Source organism: Podarcis cretensis, assembly GCF_951804945.1.
Source record: "Podarcis cretensis genome assembly, chromosome: 2".
NCBI lineage: Eukaryota > Metazoa > Chordata > Lepidosauria > Squamata > Lacertidae > Podarcis > Podarcis cretensis.
In genome coordinates this window covers 107,902,788-107,916,941 of record NC_137171.1, presented here as the reverse complement: position 1 = coordinate 107,916,941, position 14,154 = coordinate 107,902,788, and the positions used below count along the sequence as shown (strand labels likewise).

At 48.9% G+C, this 14,154-nt stretch overlaps 1 protein-coding gene across 2 annotated transcripts in view; it reads right to left on the bottom strand.

The window, feature by feature from the left end:
* Nucleotides 1-1,811: 1,811 nt before the first annotated feature.
* Nucleotides 1,812-14,154, bottom strand: part of LHFPL4 (LHFPL tetraspan subfamily member 4) — a 53,518-nt gene continuing 41,175 nt past the window's right edge. Inside the window, exons 2-4 of one of the 2 annotated variants that reach the window (XM_079964107.1) lie at nt 9,809-10,045; nt 5,361-5,377; nt 1,812-3,691 (exon numbers count right to left, since the gene is read on the bottom strand). In XM_079964107.1, coding sequence (XP_079820233.1) covers nt 3,683-3,691; nt 5,361-5,377; nt 9,809-10,045 — 263 coding nt within the window. In that variant the 3' untranslated portion in view covers nt 1,812-3,682. The remainder of the gene's footprint in view (nt 3,692-5,360; nt 5,378-9,808; nt 10,046-14,154) is intronic. The other variant, XM_079964108.1, reaches the window with a different exon arrangement.

The window sequence follows — 14,154 nt, the reverse complement described above, 5'->3', positions numbered from 1 at the left end:
TGTTTCACCCTTGTATAATGCCCGAGTGGTGATGGTGAGATTTTCTCAGCTAGCCTTTTTCAAAGACATTACAAGACTGCCTCTGATCACCCATTCTTACACATTCCTAAGTGTTTCCTTGCAAATCCGTAGTCTGTGACTGGCAAAGGCCAGATCCCCCTCCTCCCCACCTCCAAATCCCAAGGCAAAAAAACGAATAAAACTGTTGCTCCCCAGTGACGTGACAGGGTTCTGATCCGATCCAATCCATCTTGAATTTTTATGTTTTCCGGTTAAGGTTTTGTGAAACACTGTATCAAACTTTTTTTTTTGTACTAAAATACAGATATATATTACAGCTACTGTATTCCCTTCTCCACCAATCTTGCCATTTCCGTCGATCCCATTCCTCCCGCGCATGTCACATAACGGGCGCAAGGGCACAACTCGCCCTCCCTGCCGCCCCCCAACATAGGGGAAACGTCCTCTGGTGGCTGACAGTATGCTCACGAACCCTAGTGGCTTGGGGAGTTGCAGGCTAACGCCGCTCCTTCGGTCCAAGCTACCAGATAACCTTTACCAATTATATTTTGGACTTTCCTAGAACGACCGATGGGAAAGTTGGGCTGAGAATATTAAGGGTGTATGTGCCTGGGCCCACATGGCTGGGCAAGCCTTTAATCTAGTTTGGCTCTGTCCCTCTCTCTCGCCGAGATTCCCTAATGTTGCGGAGAGCTGAGATTTAAAGGCCGATCGTGTCAGTGGATACTCAGAAGTTAGTTCCACGGAGCTCGGTGAAGTTTACTCCCCAATACATTGAGGCCTGTCACTTTAAAGAGTGGCTTCTGAAGGGCTAAACTCACATATATATATATATATATATTTATGTCATTCCTCCCCTCATAATTTGGCTGCGGCTTTTTTGAGGTCATGGAAGGGAGGTTTGCTCTCCACAGAGGCTTGTCAAATGTCCTCGGGTGAGCCAGCCAGATCCTTTGGCACTTCTGCATAAACCGCGATACTTGATGGCTGATTATCGTTGCACAACCCTTTTGGTTCCTGTGTTGGCAATGTTTGAGTGGCCTCTGAAGTGTTAATTATTTGGCAAACATAGTGACATGGCCATGCTACGTCGTGCGCTACGTCTCCCACACTGGTGAATCTTCCCTCAGTTTCTTACCTTGTTTCCCACAGTGATTTGTTTAAAACTCCTTGTTTTAATTTTAATTTTTAGCGGCTGGGTGGGGCGCATCCAGTTGGGCTCATGGGTGCTGGGGTGATTAGCCCTTTCCTCCGGTGACATTTTTCTGATGAATATCAACACCCCCCCTCCACACACAAAAGCTGCAATTTACCTATAGGAAAGGTAAATTTCCCTCAGCGGGACAAAAAACACCTTTGGAGGGAGGAATTGTCACCAGGAAAATAGTATTGGGAAAAGAGTTAGCCGTCCACTAGAGCCACAGTCCCAACTGGTTTCCATCCTGGGTGCTATTAAATAGCTGGATATCCATTTACAGGCCTCCTGCTGTCCTTTCCTCACCCTCACCCCCAATCCTTGGCCCTTCATGGCCCACCAGCTTTTTGAGCCCATGCACTCCTTTCCCACATGCTCTTTTCGCTTGTTTCCAACCGGGTCCTTCATGCCACTAATTCAGGCCCGGCCCTGCCATTAGGCAAGGTGATGCAGCCTTCCCTAAGCAACAGATCTTGGGAGCACCGTTACAGGGCAGGCAAATAGTAAATTGTTGTATCTTTTTTACTACTATGCAGGACGCCGTTTGGATTTTCTTAGGCCCTCCCTCTAGGTGTTTTCTCTGATTTTTTTTAAAAATCCAGCCTCCTTTTCTTCTCGCCTTCCTCTTGACCCAATCTGGCTCTGCCCAGAGCAGATTCTTTCTGCTTTTTCAGGCCCTTGGTTCTTTGTGAAGCTCCTCTAAGCTCGCTTCACGGTCCTACAGGCTCCTTATAATGTCAATAGCTGCTGCTGGTGGGCTGTGTGAAAGGAAGGGGGGGGGGGCTTTTGCACAGGCTGAAATGACGCGTCCGTCCGTGTCGCCACCCAGGGACCCCTCTTTGGTGCGAGGCAAGGTTTCGCTTTGCCCTGCTCTCTGCAGGTCCCTCTTCCTGGTAGATTTGAGGCCTAGCTCTGCCCTGAAGCCTGCTTCCGCTTCAGCTAGCGAGAGGCATGGAGGTGCGTTTTATAGTTCTTCAATGGCTACGCTGGACAGGGCAAAAATAGCTGCACCGGTGGAACTACCTCTCTATTCAGCTCAAACCGCGGGGACTGGGTTAGCTGCTACACTGCTGTCTGGATGGTGGGGTCGCCAGGTGGGGGCACAGTTGTCCGAACGTCTAAGAAGACCCACTTCTGTCCTAGTCTTCAGCTGCCACCGAGAGCAGGGGGGATCGTGAATGGAGGATCACAGTTCTGGTGGGGAGGGCGTTGTGAGGTTGTTTGCTGACATTTGCCTCTCGCAACTACAACGCAGAATACCATGCCAGAGCGGGGGGGGGGGGGGGGTTTGGGCACAAATTCCTGCAGCCAGAAATTCCTCCTGCCTATGGGATTATAATATCCCAAGTTAGGGGATCTGGAATTCTGCTCTGACCCACTTCCTGCTTTGCCTCGCCCTCCTCCCGAGTTGTAATACTGGTTCCAGGCAGGGAAGCAAAGCATTGCCCCCACCCCAAGCAGACACCAGGTTCGAGGAAAATGCTATTTGGCACGAACCCCAGAACTCAACTGGCAAGGCTGGCAAGCAAGAGGGAAGTTTTGCTTCCCACCTTTGCTGGGACCCCCTTCCACCGCTCGCTCTCCAGGCCCAAGGGTTACATTCAGTGTTAAGAGGAGTCACCCTACAGGCGGAGATGTTGTCACACCCCACGGCGGCAGCGGCTGGAGAGAGAAGCCAGCTAGCCAACTCTGATCCTCCCACCCCACCCTGGTCCCCCCTTCGGCGGCACCCTTCGTGGTACAGCTGCATTACCTGGGCAGGATGAGTGGAGAATGCAAAAGTTTTCTGGTGGCTGAAATCCCCAAAGGGAACGGGGGTGGGGATTCGGGCTCACCTTACCCTGTTCAGAGACAATTTAAATTTACATGTAAAAGTATCAAATGGGCCAGTCTCAGGTGCCGGGCGGCCCCCTTTGGGCCGAAGGGCGGGCAAAGTTGCTGAAAGGTTAAAAATGGAGAAAGACTTGGCAAGGAGGTGGCCCTGGCAGAGTCTGTTGCAGCGGTAGCGTCTTGGCACCAGTTCTTGGTTGGTTCTTGGGAAGGAGGGTACTGGGGAACGCCCTGGAAGCTTTTCCCGGAAAGGCTGGGATCCCTTTGAAAAGAACGTGTTAAAAAGTCCCAGGGGCGTCACATCTTTGAAACACCAGGTCGGAGTGTGCGCATCGCCTCGTCCCCCAATGTGGTAGGTTTGGGGTAAGGGTAGGGGTACCGGTGTCACACTCTCCTCCATCGGCAGCCAATCAGCAGAGGGGGCAGAGGCCAAAGCTGGCAAATCATGAGGGATGGACGTGTCTCCGGAAGTGGCACGCAGGTGAGGTCTGCAGATTCTGAGGCTTCGAGTTGGACGTTTCCCCCCCATTGGCAGCAGCGAAGAAAAGGCAGTGAGGGAGGTGGGGAGGGAGGAGGAAGGATGAGAGAGTTCAATCCAGAAACCAAGGAGAGAAGGGCCCTCCTGCCTCTTCTACATTATATCCTCTGCGGAGGAGAAAACACAAGAGCGTCACCAGTATAAACAAGACTGCACAGAAGGTGGCAATAGGAGTGCTGTATGTACTCTTGCTTGGGGTGGGCAGTGGTGGCAGAGGTGGAGAGAACAGCTAAAATTCTGCATCCAACATAAGCCCAAATCCTGCATCGAGGAATGCTGAATTCTGTGGATAGTACCTTATGCAATTTGACAGCTGCTAGATTTCCTGCCATTTACATGGAGGGGTTAGGAGGTATGTGCGACCCTGGCTGTTGTCCCTGGACGCCCTCCCCACTTCAAAAGCTTCAGAGATGTCAGTTTCACTAGGCACTTTCAAGCTTATCTTCACAGCCATAGTGGCTAGAGCAGGCTTCCTCAACCCTGGTCCTCCAGATGTTTTGAGACTACAATTCCCATCATCCCTGTCCACTGGTCCTGCTAGCTAGGGATCATTGGAGTTGTAGGCCAAAAACATCTGGAGGGCCGAGTTTGAGAAAGCCTGGGCTAGAATCTTAGTGGTGATTTTTTTAAAAAATGAAATTGAGAATGTTTAGTTCTGTGCCCCAATACTCAGTTCAATTGTTATACAGAATTGTGATGTAGCATTTAACAAAGGAGATACGTTGAACCCCAGCAAGCCCTCAGCTCAAGTTGCTATGCTTCGTCTTAACCCGAGGCTGATGGACCATTCCGGGCCCTGATAATCAAGGTATCAACTTAGCCCCACTTTCTCAATTAAAGTCACTCTGAACTGTTCTCTAACAAAGTGATGCAGTTGAAGGAACAAGAAGCATTTGCCCGTGTGCAAGACTGCATGTGTGCACCCAATCTGCACCCGAATGAGACTGGGCAAATGATCTGATGACCAATTTTTAAAAAATGGCACCAACTTCCTTATATATTAGTAGCAGATATGCCTGCCAGGTGTGTGCTCCAGAGCCTGCCTTAGTTAAAGGACGGGCTCTGCTCTGTGAGGCAGGATTGACACCAAAGGGCGTTTTCCCTTTAGGCTGTTCCTCCAGGGAGATATGGGGCACCCCGCCAAGTCAGGATACAGAATTGTCGGCCCAGCACTGTAGGCGACAGGCCTGTGACCAGGGTGATAGCCTGGAAGAGGGGAAGTTTGGTTTGGTGGTGTTTCCCCTGAGTGAGAGACGGCGGGGAGGGTTGTTGAAGTGGCATCACGATCTTCCACCTGCCCACGTGGGGTGTGCCTAGATCCTAATCTCACAGCTGTATATAGTGAGACCAGATGTTGGTGCTGCAATGACTGGAGATGTCTGAGTTTGAAGTGTTGGGAACTATACACTGCAGTGATGCAGCGCCATGACCCCCCTGGGCTGGTTCACATCCTGAGCATTGTTATGTGTGCAGATAGTCAGGGGAACAGGGGCTTACAACAACACAAAGAGCCCGTGAATCTGCCTACTTGTATCTCCCATTTCCCCAGACGAAGAGGAGAGGGGTAGACGGGTGAGACAGCATGGAACATAAATGTGTGTCCGTACACTCAATTCTCGCACTCTCACTCTCATTCTCTTAAAACAAAAAGTGGGGTAGTCTCCTCCTAACACACTACAGATATGTGGACAGGGACACGACAGAACTAGGCTAGGCCTCCACTAACAGGTGTAGCACAGACCAGGCCGCGAGGCCACACTGACACAAAGAACTTACCGCAGTGCCAACAAAATCTGTTGAAAATATAAAAAGAGAAGGTTAGGGTTGAGCTCTGGCTTCCAGGGGTTCCCTAGCAGACTTATTTCCTCACTCAAAAGCTTTCTTGGCTGCTCTGATTGCCTTGTGGGGTGTGATGGTGCAAATGTCACAAGAAGCACCCCTTTGATGCTCTGCGACTTTCAGCCTAATCATGGGCTATAAATGTTCAGAAACGGGCACCATTAAGTTCAATGGGATTTTCAGTTTATTATTACTACTGCTACTACCACTCTGTTTTAAACATTTCTGCAGTTTGTGTTTTAGTGTTGCAGCTTTCTGTTTTTGTTTTATTACTTAAGATTGATTTCATTTTTCATTTGGGAATACTTTTCTGGCAGAGACTTTATTTTGCTCTACAACTCCAGCACGGAAGTGTGCAGCTATTCCTTGAAAAACACACACAAAAAAGCAGAGGGACAGCAGAAAAGACATCACCTGTCTTCCTGCTGCTGCTGCTGTTGCTGCTGCAGCAGCAATATTTATTTTTCTTTTCTCCAGTGGCGTAGCGTGGGGGTGCAGGGGGGGCCGGCCGCACCAGGCGCAACATCTGGTGGGGGCGCGCTGGCCGCCTCCGGAGTCGCCGAAGAGCCTCGGGCGCAGGCTGTAGCAGAGCCCCATGTCTCGCAGAACCGACGAGCTGTGCGCGCGTCCGGGCTGAAGGCGTCCGGCAGGCAGCGGCTCTCAGCGCTCGCCGTGGTCCCCGTGTGTCAGGGCCGCGGAGGGCGCGCCAGGCAGCCCCTCCTCACAGCCCTGCTGCCGCCGCTGCAGCGCCATGTTGCATTTTCCTCGCCTCTCTGCCCTCCTCCTCCTCCGGGCAAGCAGCGTCATTTGGGCAGCAGCGCCAGCGGCAACTCGCCTCAGATCACCTGACACGGACCTGCCGCCGCCGCCGTGGCTACCTTACCGTAAATACCCCAGCCCAGGCAGCAGCAAGAAGAAGCTGGCAGCAGTGGCAGGTTAGGGGTTAGGGGCGCAAATTACTTGCCTTGCCCCGGGTTAGGGGGCGCAAATTACTTGCCTTGCCCCGGGTGCTGACAACCCACGCTACGCCGCTGCTTTTCTCCCTTGCCCCATGGCATGTGAAGTTGGACAAAGTCTGCCAACTCTTCCAACCAGCTCTTGCAAGCTCTGCCTTTAAAATCCACCTGATCTGCAGGAAAAGTAGCTCTGCAAATTATTGCTGACTTATTGCTGATAAATGCTCGGGAATAAGGAGTCGATGCAAAGCTAACAAACAAAGGAAAGGATACAAGGCTGCTTAATTTGGGTTGGGGAAGGGTTAATGTGACTATAATGTGGCTTATTCATCCCTTGTTTGAAAAAGACCTAGGGAAGGTAATTGTTTTCAGGAGCCGTCACTGTAGGGTCCGCAGAGGAGTGGGTTGCTGCAGGATCTACTGACCTCAGGACAAGTGTGCACAAGGAATATTTTGTTTTTTCTCTCTGTGCATCAACAAAAAGCAGGGATTTGCTTGGCTCGCAGTTCCCTCCTAGCAGCAGCTCAAGCACTTGGGTTCCGGCTGGCGAGACTGCCTTGTCTTGATTCGAACAGATGGACCAAGCCCGGAGGCCAGGAGATTTATTATGATTAATTACATTTCCAATTAGGCACCTTCGGTTTCCCTGGCTCCCACCCAAGCCTCGGCAAGGCCAGGGGAAGCAGAAGCAGAAACAGAAGGTGGCCGCTGTTTTCCCTCCATGGCCTAAAGGACTCAGAGTGGCAGCAGCAGAACCCTGGAGTTTGAATGCACCTTGGTCCAAAAGTGGAGGGCTGGGAGGCTGATTTAAAGAGCACAAATGGTCTGTGTGTGAGAGAGAGATCCTAAGTCTATATAGGGATGGGAAAGTCCGTCGATTTCAGTTTCTCTCTGTTTCTCAATTTTCTCTAGTCTTAATTCAGATCTCACATTTCCACATCAGTTTGTTATCCATATAAATTTAGGTTTGATGAAGCCCCAAGCTACTGAAGGTAATGGGGCCCTTTATATGTCCAGCTGTCCTTTGTCAACAACAAATTGTCGCTGTTTTTTTTGAGTTGAATATATGCTATATGGTAATTTATGGACATAATAGGTATCTAAAGCCATTTGCCACCGTTGCTGTATGTAGGTTTTATTTTATTTGTTTTTTATCTTATATTTTGGAAATGTACATCCAGTTTTTCCCCCCCTTTAATTTTTTTTGGGGGCCCCCAAGAGAGTGGGGCCCTAAGCTATAGTTTGTTTAGCATATATGTAAATCCGGCACTGATAAAAATACAGTCCTACCTTGGATCCCGAACGCCTTCTGACTTGAACGTTTTGGCTCCTGAACGCCGCAAACCCGGGAACTGAGTGTTCCAGTTTGCAAACGTTCTTTGAAGCCAAACGTCCGACGCGGCTTCCGATTGAGTGCAAGAAGCTCCTGCAGCCGATCGGAAGCCACACGCCTTGGTTGTTGAACCGTTTTCGGAAGTTGAACAGACTTCCGGAACGGATCCCGTTCGGCAACCAAGGTAGGACTGCAATGAAAACTCAAAAGCATTTTAGCAGGGGTTTCTCCTAATACCAGTGGCGTAGCGTGGGTTGTCAGCACCCGGGGCAAGGCAAGTAATTTGCGCCCCCTAACCCGTGGATTTGCGCCCCCTAACCCGTGAATTTGCGCCCCCTAACCCATGGATTTGCGCCCCCAGCCCTAACCCCCAGATGTTGCGCCCGGTGCGGCCGGCCCCCCTGCACCCCCCACGCTATGCCACTGCCTAATACAGATGTTTGTATACCATTTTACAACCGTGCACACATTTTTGCAAAGTGTTTTCGCCTCGTAATGCATTTCTAAAAGGTTATTTTCAGGAATATGTGCATTTTATGCATGCTTCACATTTTTGTAAACGTAATGGTGCACCTTCTCTTGCTGTTGCAGCAACTACTTCCTTGGGTGGGAGCAGTATTGGATGAAAATCCAAGTTAGTCTGGCCTTCATCATGAAGGGGTGTGTGTGTGTGTGTGTGTGTGTGTGTGTGTGTGTGTATCAGGCACAGGCAAACTCGGCCCTCTAGATGTTTTGGGACTACAACTCCCATCATCCCTAGCTAACAGGACCAGTGGTCAGGGATGATGGGAGTTGTAGTCCCAAAACATCTGGAGGGTCGAGTTTGCCTATCCCTGGTGTATATAATCATGTGGGGAGCCTTTGATGCTCCACATGTTGCTGAACTACAGCTCCCACCATCCCAGAACACTGGCCATATTTGCTGCAGCTCAGCAACATTTGGAGGGCCAAAGGTTTCCTAAATCTGGTATATATAATGAACTGCTTCTGTTTTGTGTAAGAGGTATTTCACTTATTGAAGGCACAGCTTCAATCTGCTATATGCATGCACGCTGCACCCAATAAAAACCTGCAACACAGTTCTCTGATCTGAACAGATCGCACATACTAAACATTCCGCAAACTACCCCTGGCTGTCTTTAAAATTATCTATAGCCATGGGAGGCAGGAAAATTAGCAAAATTCTCGGCATGCTGAATTCCGTGCTAGATATCAGTTTGCAAACTTGCAAAGAAAATGACACGTGACAACTTCTGCCAGCCTGTTTAGGTGGGTAGGGAACCCTAGCAAGCACTGGGTTTTTGCGAAATTGGTCATGTGGCAGGGTGAGGATGATGCCCTTCTTGGACCAGGGATGGAGAAGGTTTGTGCCCTTCCTCACCTTTTTGGACTGTGCTTCACCACAGCATAAAAGTGAACCTAGAGAAGTTATTTCTCAGGAAAGGTAAAGGTAAAGGTACCCCTGACCATTAGATCCAGTCGCGAACGACTCTGGGGTTGTGGCACTCATCTCGCTCTATAGGCCAAGGAGCTGGCGTTTGTCCGCAGACAGTTTTTCCGGGTCATGTGGCCAGCATGACTAAGCCGCTTCTGGCGAACCAAAGCAGCGCACGGAAACTCCGTTTACCTTCCTGCTGGAGTGGTACCTATTTATCTACTTGCACTTTGACGTGCTTTCAAACTGCTAGGTTGGCAGGAGCAGGGACGAGCAACGGGAGCTCACCTCGTCACGGGGATTCGAACCGCCGACCTTCTGATTGGCAAGTCCTAAGCTCTGTGGTTTAACCCACAGCGCCAGGAAAGGTAGGCTCCCTCTATCTAAGGGCAGCCCAACTGTTCACAGCAAGTGGGCCACAAGAGTATTCCTACACACAACTCGTGGGCCGCACCTTGGCTTGTCACCCTCCCACCTCCTCCTAAAAGCTGGGTAAGTGCTAACCATGCTTTGGGAAGGAGGCAGGAGGACTCTGGTACCCTATCAGAGCCCTCACACCTCCTTTCCAAAGCTCTACCTTCTGCACTCCCGATATCTGCTTCCGAGCTTGAGGAAGCTCTGCTGCATCACAGAGGGGCACGGGGAGGGCAGCGACACTCACCTTTGTTCTCTGTTTTGAGCTCCTCATGAAGCAGGTCGTTCTGCCGGTTGCCGAGGACAAAGGCCAGGAAGGAGAGGATGAGGGCATTCAAGATGCCAATGATGGCTAGGATGTAAGCCCAGCGCACGGAGCAGTCGCCCAGCGAGTACTTGCCCGTCTTCTCCCCACACATGTCCCTGACGGTCTCTGAATCCCAGCCATCTGGGAATATCATGCAGCCCAGCACCAGGCAGAGAGCTGGATGGAACAAAGAAATAAACAGGGGGTGGGGAAGGCATGTGGTTAACGCAACAGGGCTGAAATCAATTGCTCTTTTTGCAGTCTGGAAAGGAGTAGGGACCTCTGCAAGACGTATAACAAGTACCGTATTACAGATAGGTAGCCGTGTTGGTCTGCCATAGTCAAAACAAAATAATTTTTTTTTTCTTCCAGTAGCACCTTAAAGACCAACTAAGTTCTAGGTATGAGCTTTCGTGTGAGTAAGACCCTTCTGAGTAATACCCCTCCCCACCTTCTCAATATATAGAAGGGTCTGGTGACTTCTGTTTCAGTATATCTGAAGAAGTGTGCATGCACACGAAAGCTCATACCTAGAACTAACTTAGTTGGTCTTTAAGGTGCTACTGGAAGAAATTTTTTTATTTTGTTTTAAGTACCGTATTTTCCGCTCTATAAGACGCACCAGACCACAAGACGCACCTAGTTTTTGGAGGAGGGAAACAAGAAAAAAAATATCCTGAATCTCAGAAGCCAGAACAGCAAGAGGGATCGCTGCGCAGCGAAAGAAGCAATCCCTCTTGCTGTTCTGGCTTCTGTGATAGCTGCACAGCCTGCATTCACTCCATAAGATGCACACACATTTCCCCTTACTATTTAGAAGGGGGAAAGTGAGTCTTATAGAGCAAAAAATACAGTATATACTGGTAGGCTTCCCCCACAAACCATGTGCCAAAGGGTTCGGCTCTTACCCAGGTTTGGTTCCCTTCATACAAGGAGGTCGCTAGAGGCTTTTTCAGCATTTTGCGACCTATGTGTTTGTTTGCAAATATACAGGCTGCACATAGATGGAGGTGCAGCTGAAACACTCCTGACAGGCAGCTGCAGTTCACTGCTTCCACATCCGATCTCCGAGCAGGAGGGCGACGTAGCGTCCTAAGATACTCACAGAGCCCAGAGGCAGATCTCTGCTCCTCTCTTTCTCAAAATCATCCCTTGCCCTTGGCTTCCTATGTAGGTGCAAGGAAGGCATCCTCCTCAGTTCTGAGGGTTGCACAGATAGAGGCCTTTTGGACCATTTACCTGTTGTTTTCACGACGAAGGAGGGACCTGGCAGCTTTGCCAAGGGACTATTAAGACAGGCTCTAGTCCAGCCGTTCAGCCTCCGACTCTCACAACAATACTTTGTTCTATGCAAATTCTCAAGCTTGCTTACATAACCCAAATTCTGCACCAAACAGAGACTGTATCTGCAACTTGCACTACTATATTATGCACTTTTAAGTTTGTCATGCATGCATGCATCTATTCTGCCCAATACTGGGGGGCGGTGCCAGGAGCTTGGCAAAGAATTCACATCCTGCCCTCTAACCAGCTGCTATCCAAGGGCTCAGGTACTGCTCACATGTTTTCAGGTTCTATCCTTACATCCATAGGGTCTAGAAACCCTTTTTTTAAGACAGAGGCTAAGCTTCTCAGGATGTCGTTGTGCCGTAGGATATACATAAAAGCCTTAGCGTTGGTGGAAAAATGTATGACGGAAGACTAAAACAGGTGCGTTGAGCTATTTAACAGGAGATATTGAAAGGAGATAGGACAACAGTCTCCTAATATTTTAAAGGGTCCCGGAAATGAGATGTGGCTTTGACCTTTTCCACCAAGACCAGCCCAAGAAGAAAATCCTTTTTAACTATAGGAAGGCATGTTTAGACTAAACACCAAGGGAAAGGGGCTGGTGACATGATAGATTCTCCTGCCTTGGATTGCTGCTTCATTTCTGAAGAATGAGGAGCCGGAGCTGAACCTTCACTCAAAGCAGACCCCACTTTCCCCATAGAAACCCTCTTGTACAGTGATGAACCATGGTTATTCATTTGCAAAGGAAATGTGCTCTCTGTGTGCTTAGGGGTGCTTAGTTTTTAATTACTTCTGCAGATTGCTACCAGCAGCCCCGATCTTGGTGGATTGCAAGAGAAAAGGTGGGCTGATTTGCATAGGCATCCGTCAAGAGATGCTGCAGGTATAGAATATTCTGTCTCCCGGACCACGCTTTTGTCTGCATAATCTGCTTTGCCTGTTTCCGCTGTGTGGGATCCTACAGCCAGAGGCTTTTTCCCCCCTGCATGACAGCAGCCAAAGAGTTCCTTTTTTGTTCATTCATATCGAGGTGCTTGATTGACTCCAACTCATTTTCAGCAGTCGGTCAGACTGCGTCATGGGGTTGAGGATAAAGAAGAGAGGAGGCTGCAGGTTCCCCATCACCACCCCACTCCGCCTCATTCACCAGGTTGTGTGCTGCTGATACAGTGTGGGGTGTTGTGTTTACACCTTCCTCTGTAGACCACCCTCTGCTTTTGCAGCACAAACTCAGTTGTGGGACCTCTGCCTGGGCTGAATGTGGAGGGAGGAACAAGCCTGGTTGGAGACATATGAAACCTGCACTGGGTGTGCGGAAGGATGCTCATTAGCTAGAACCAGACAGGAATGTGAGTCATCATCCCAGCTATTCTTACCTTGACAAGATGCTTATACACACACACACACACACACACACACAGGTACAACACAGAGCAAGGGGAGGAGGGGAATTCTTTTAAAATCTCAGCTAAGTAGGTTCGGGCAGAGGCTGGGGTGGGAGAGGATGGGAGAGGTTTAAAAACCTATAACTAAAGAAGACACTGTATTTTCCACCTTTTAAAATAATTAAGTCGACCTAAATGGCTCTATCCTGCCCACCTGGCTGGGTTTCCCCAGCCACTCTGGGCGGCTTACAGCATATATAAAAACACAACTACTCTACTTAAAAATGCTAAGTTAAACTTAAACTTAAAAATGCTAAGTGTAATGCTGGTGGTCATCAAAAGAGGTTCAAACACTCCCTCAAGGCAAATCTTAAAAAATGTAGTATAAACACCGTCAAGTGGGAAACACTGGCCTGCAAGTGCACCAATTGGAGAACAGCCTTTACCAATGGTGTCATGGGCTTTGAAGACACCCGAACTCAGGACGAAAGGGAGAAACGTGCTAAGAGGAAACCACACTTGGCAAACCCTCACCATGATCAACTTCTGCCCGGAAACCTATGTCCCCACTGTGGAAGGACGTGTGGATCCAGAATTGGCCTCCACAGTCACTGTTAAGGCCATGTTCATGGAAGACAATCTTACTCGGCTACGAGTGATTGCCAAAGAAGAAGAATATAAAAACACAACAAAACATCAGACATTAAGAAACAGAATACAGTGGTACCTCGGGTTACATATGCTTCAGGTTACATACGCTTCAGGTTACAGACTCCACTAACCCAGAAATAGTACCTCGGGTTAAGAACTTTGCTTCAGGATAAGAACAGAAATCGTGCTCCAGCGGCGCAACAGCAGCAGGAGGCCCCATTAGCTAAAGTGGTGCTTCAGGTTAAGAACAGACCTCCGGAACGAATTAAGTACTTAACCTGAGGTACCACTGTATCCTTTTTAGGCATCAAACAAACCAATAAAACAATAGAAACCAATTAATAATAATAATAATAATAATAATAATAATAATAATAAACTAAACAAACAAACCAATATGGATGTTAGATTGTTTTAGGGCACTTTCAGAGCGCTGCTTTTTTGGGGTGTGATTCCATTGCATCCTGGCAAATTCAGGTTGATCAATGGTAGCTGACTTGGGAGGTCTAGTGTACAAAACCTCTTTCTCAAAGGCTGGACGTTTTGCATGAAGGGAAGTGAGAGGAATACATACTAAAAAGCATGGAAAGGCACTCGCCGTGACGTAGCATCGCTTGAATTTTCCACAAACCCATTGGGATGAATGCTCAACAAAAAGGCTGTCTACTAGAAGCAATACCCTTTCATCCAAGTCCACTGTTCTACAGCATCCACTGTTGTGAAATAAATGTGTATGTTCAAAGCAGGAGACAGCACGTTCAAATTTTTGTAAGGACATTTTGGTTAGGAGAAGGGAAGAGACCGTTTCCTTCTCTTCTGTTAACTTAGCTGTTCTCCGACAGATTTGCTACATTTTACAGATGCGGATGACTCTGAAATCCAGCCGCAACTACATGCCTATCCTAAGTCCAACTGCTAAGAGTGAACCAACCCAACCTACAGCCAGACCGCCAACCC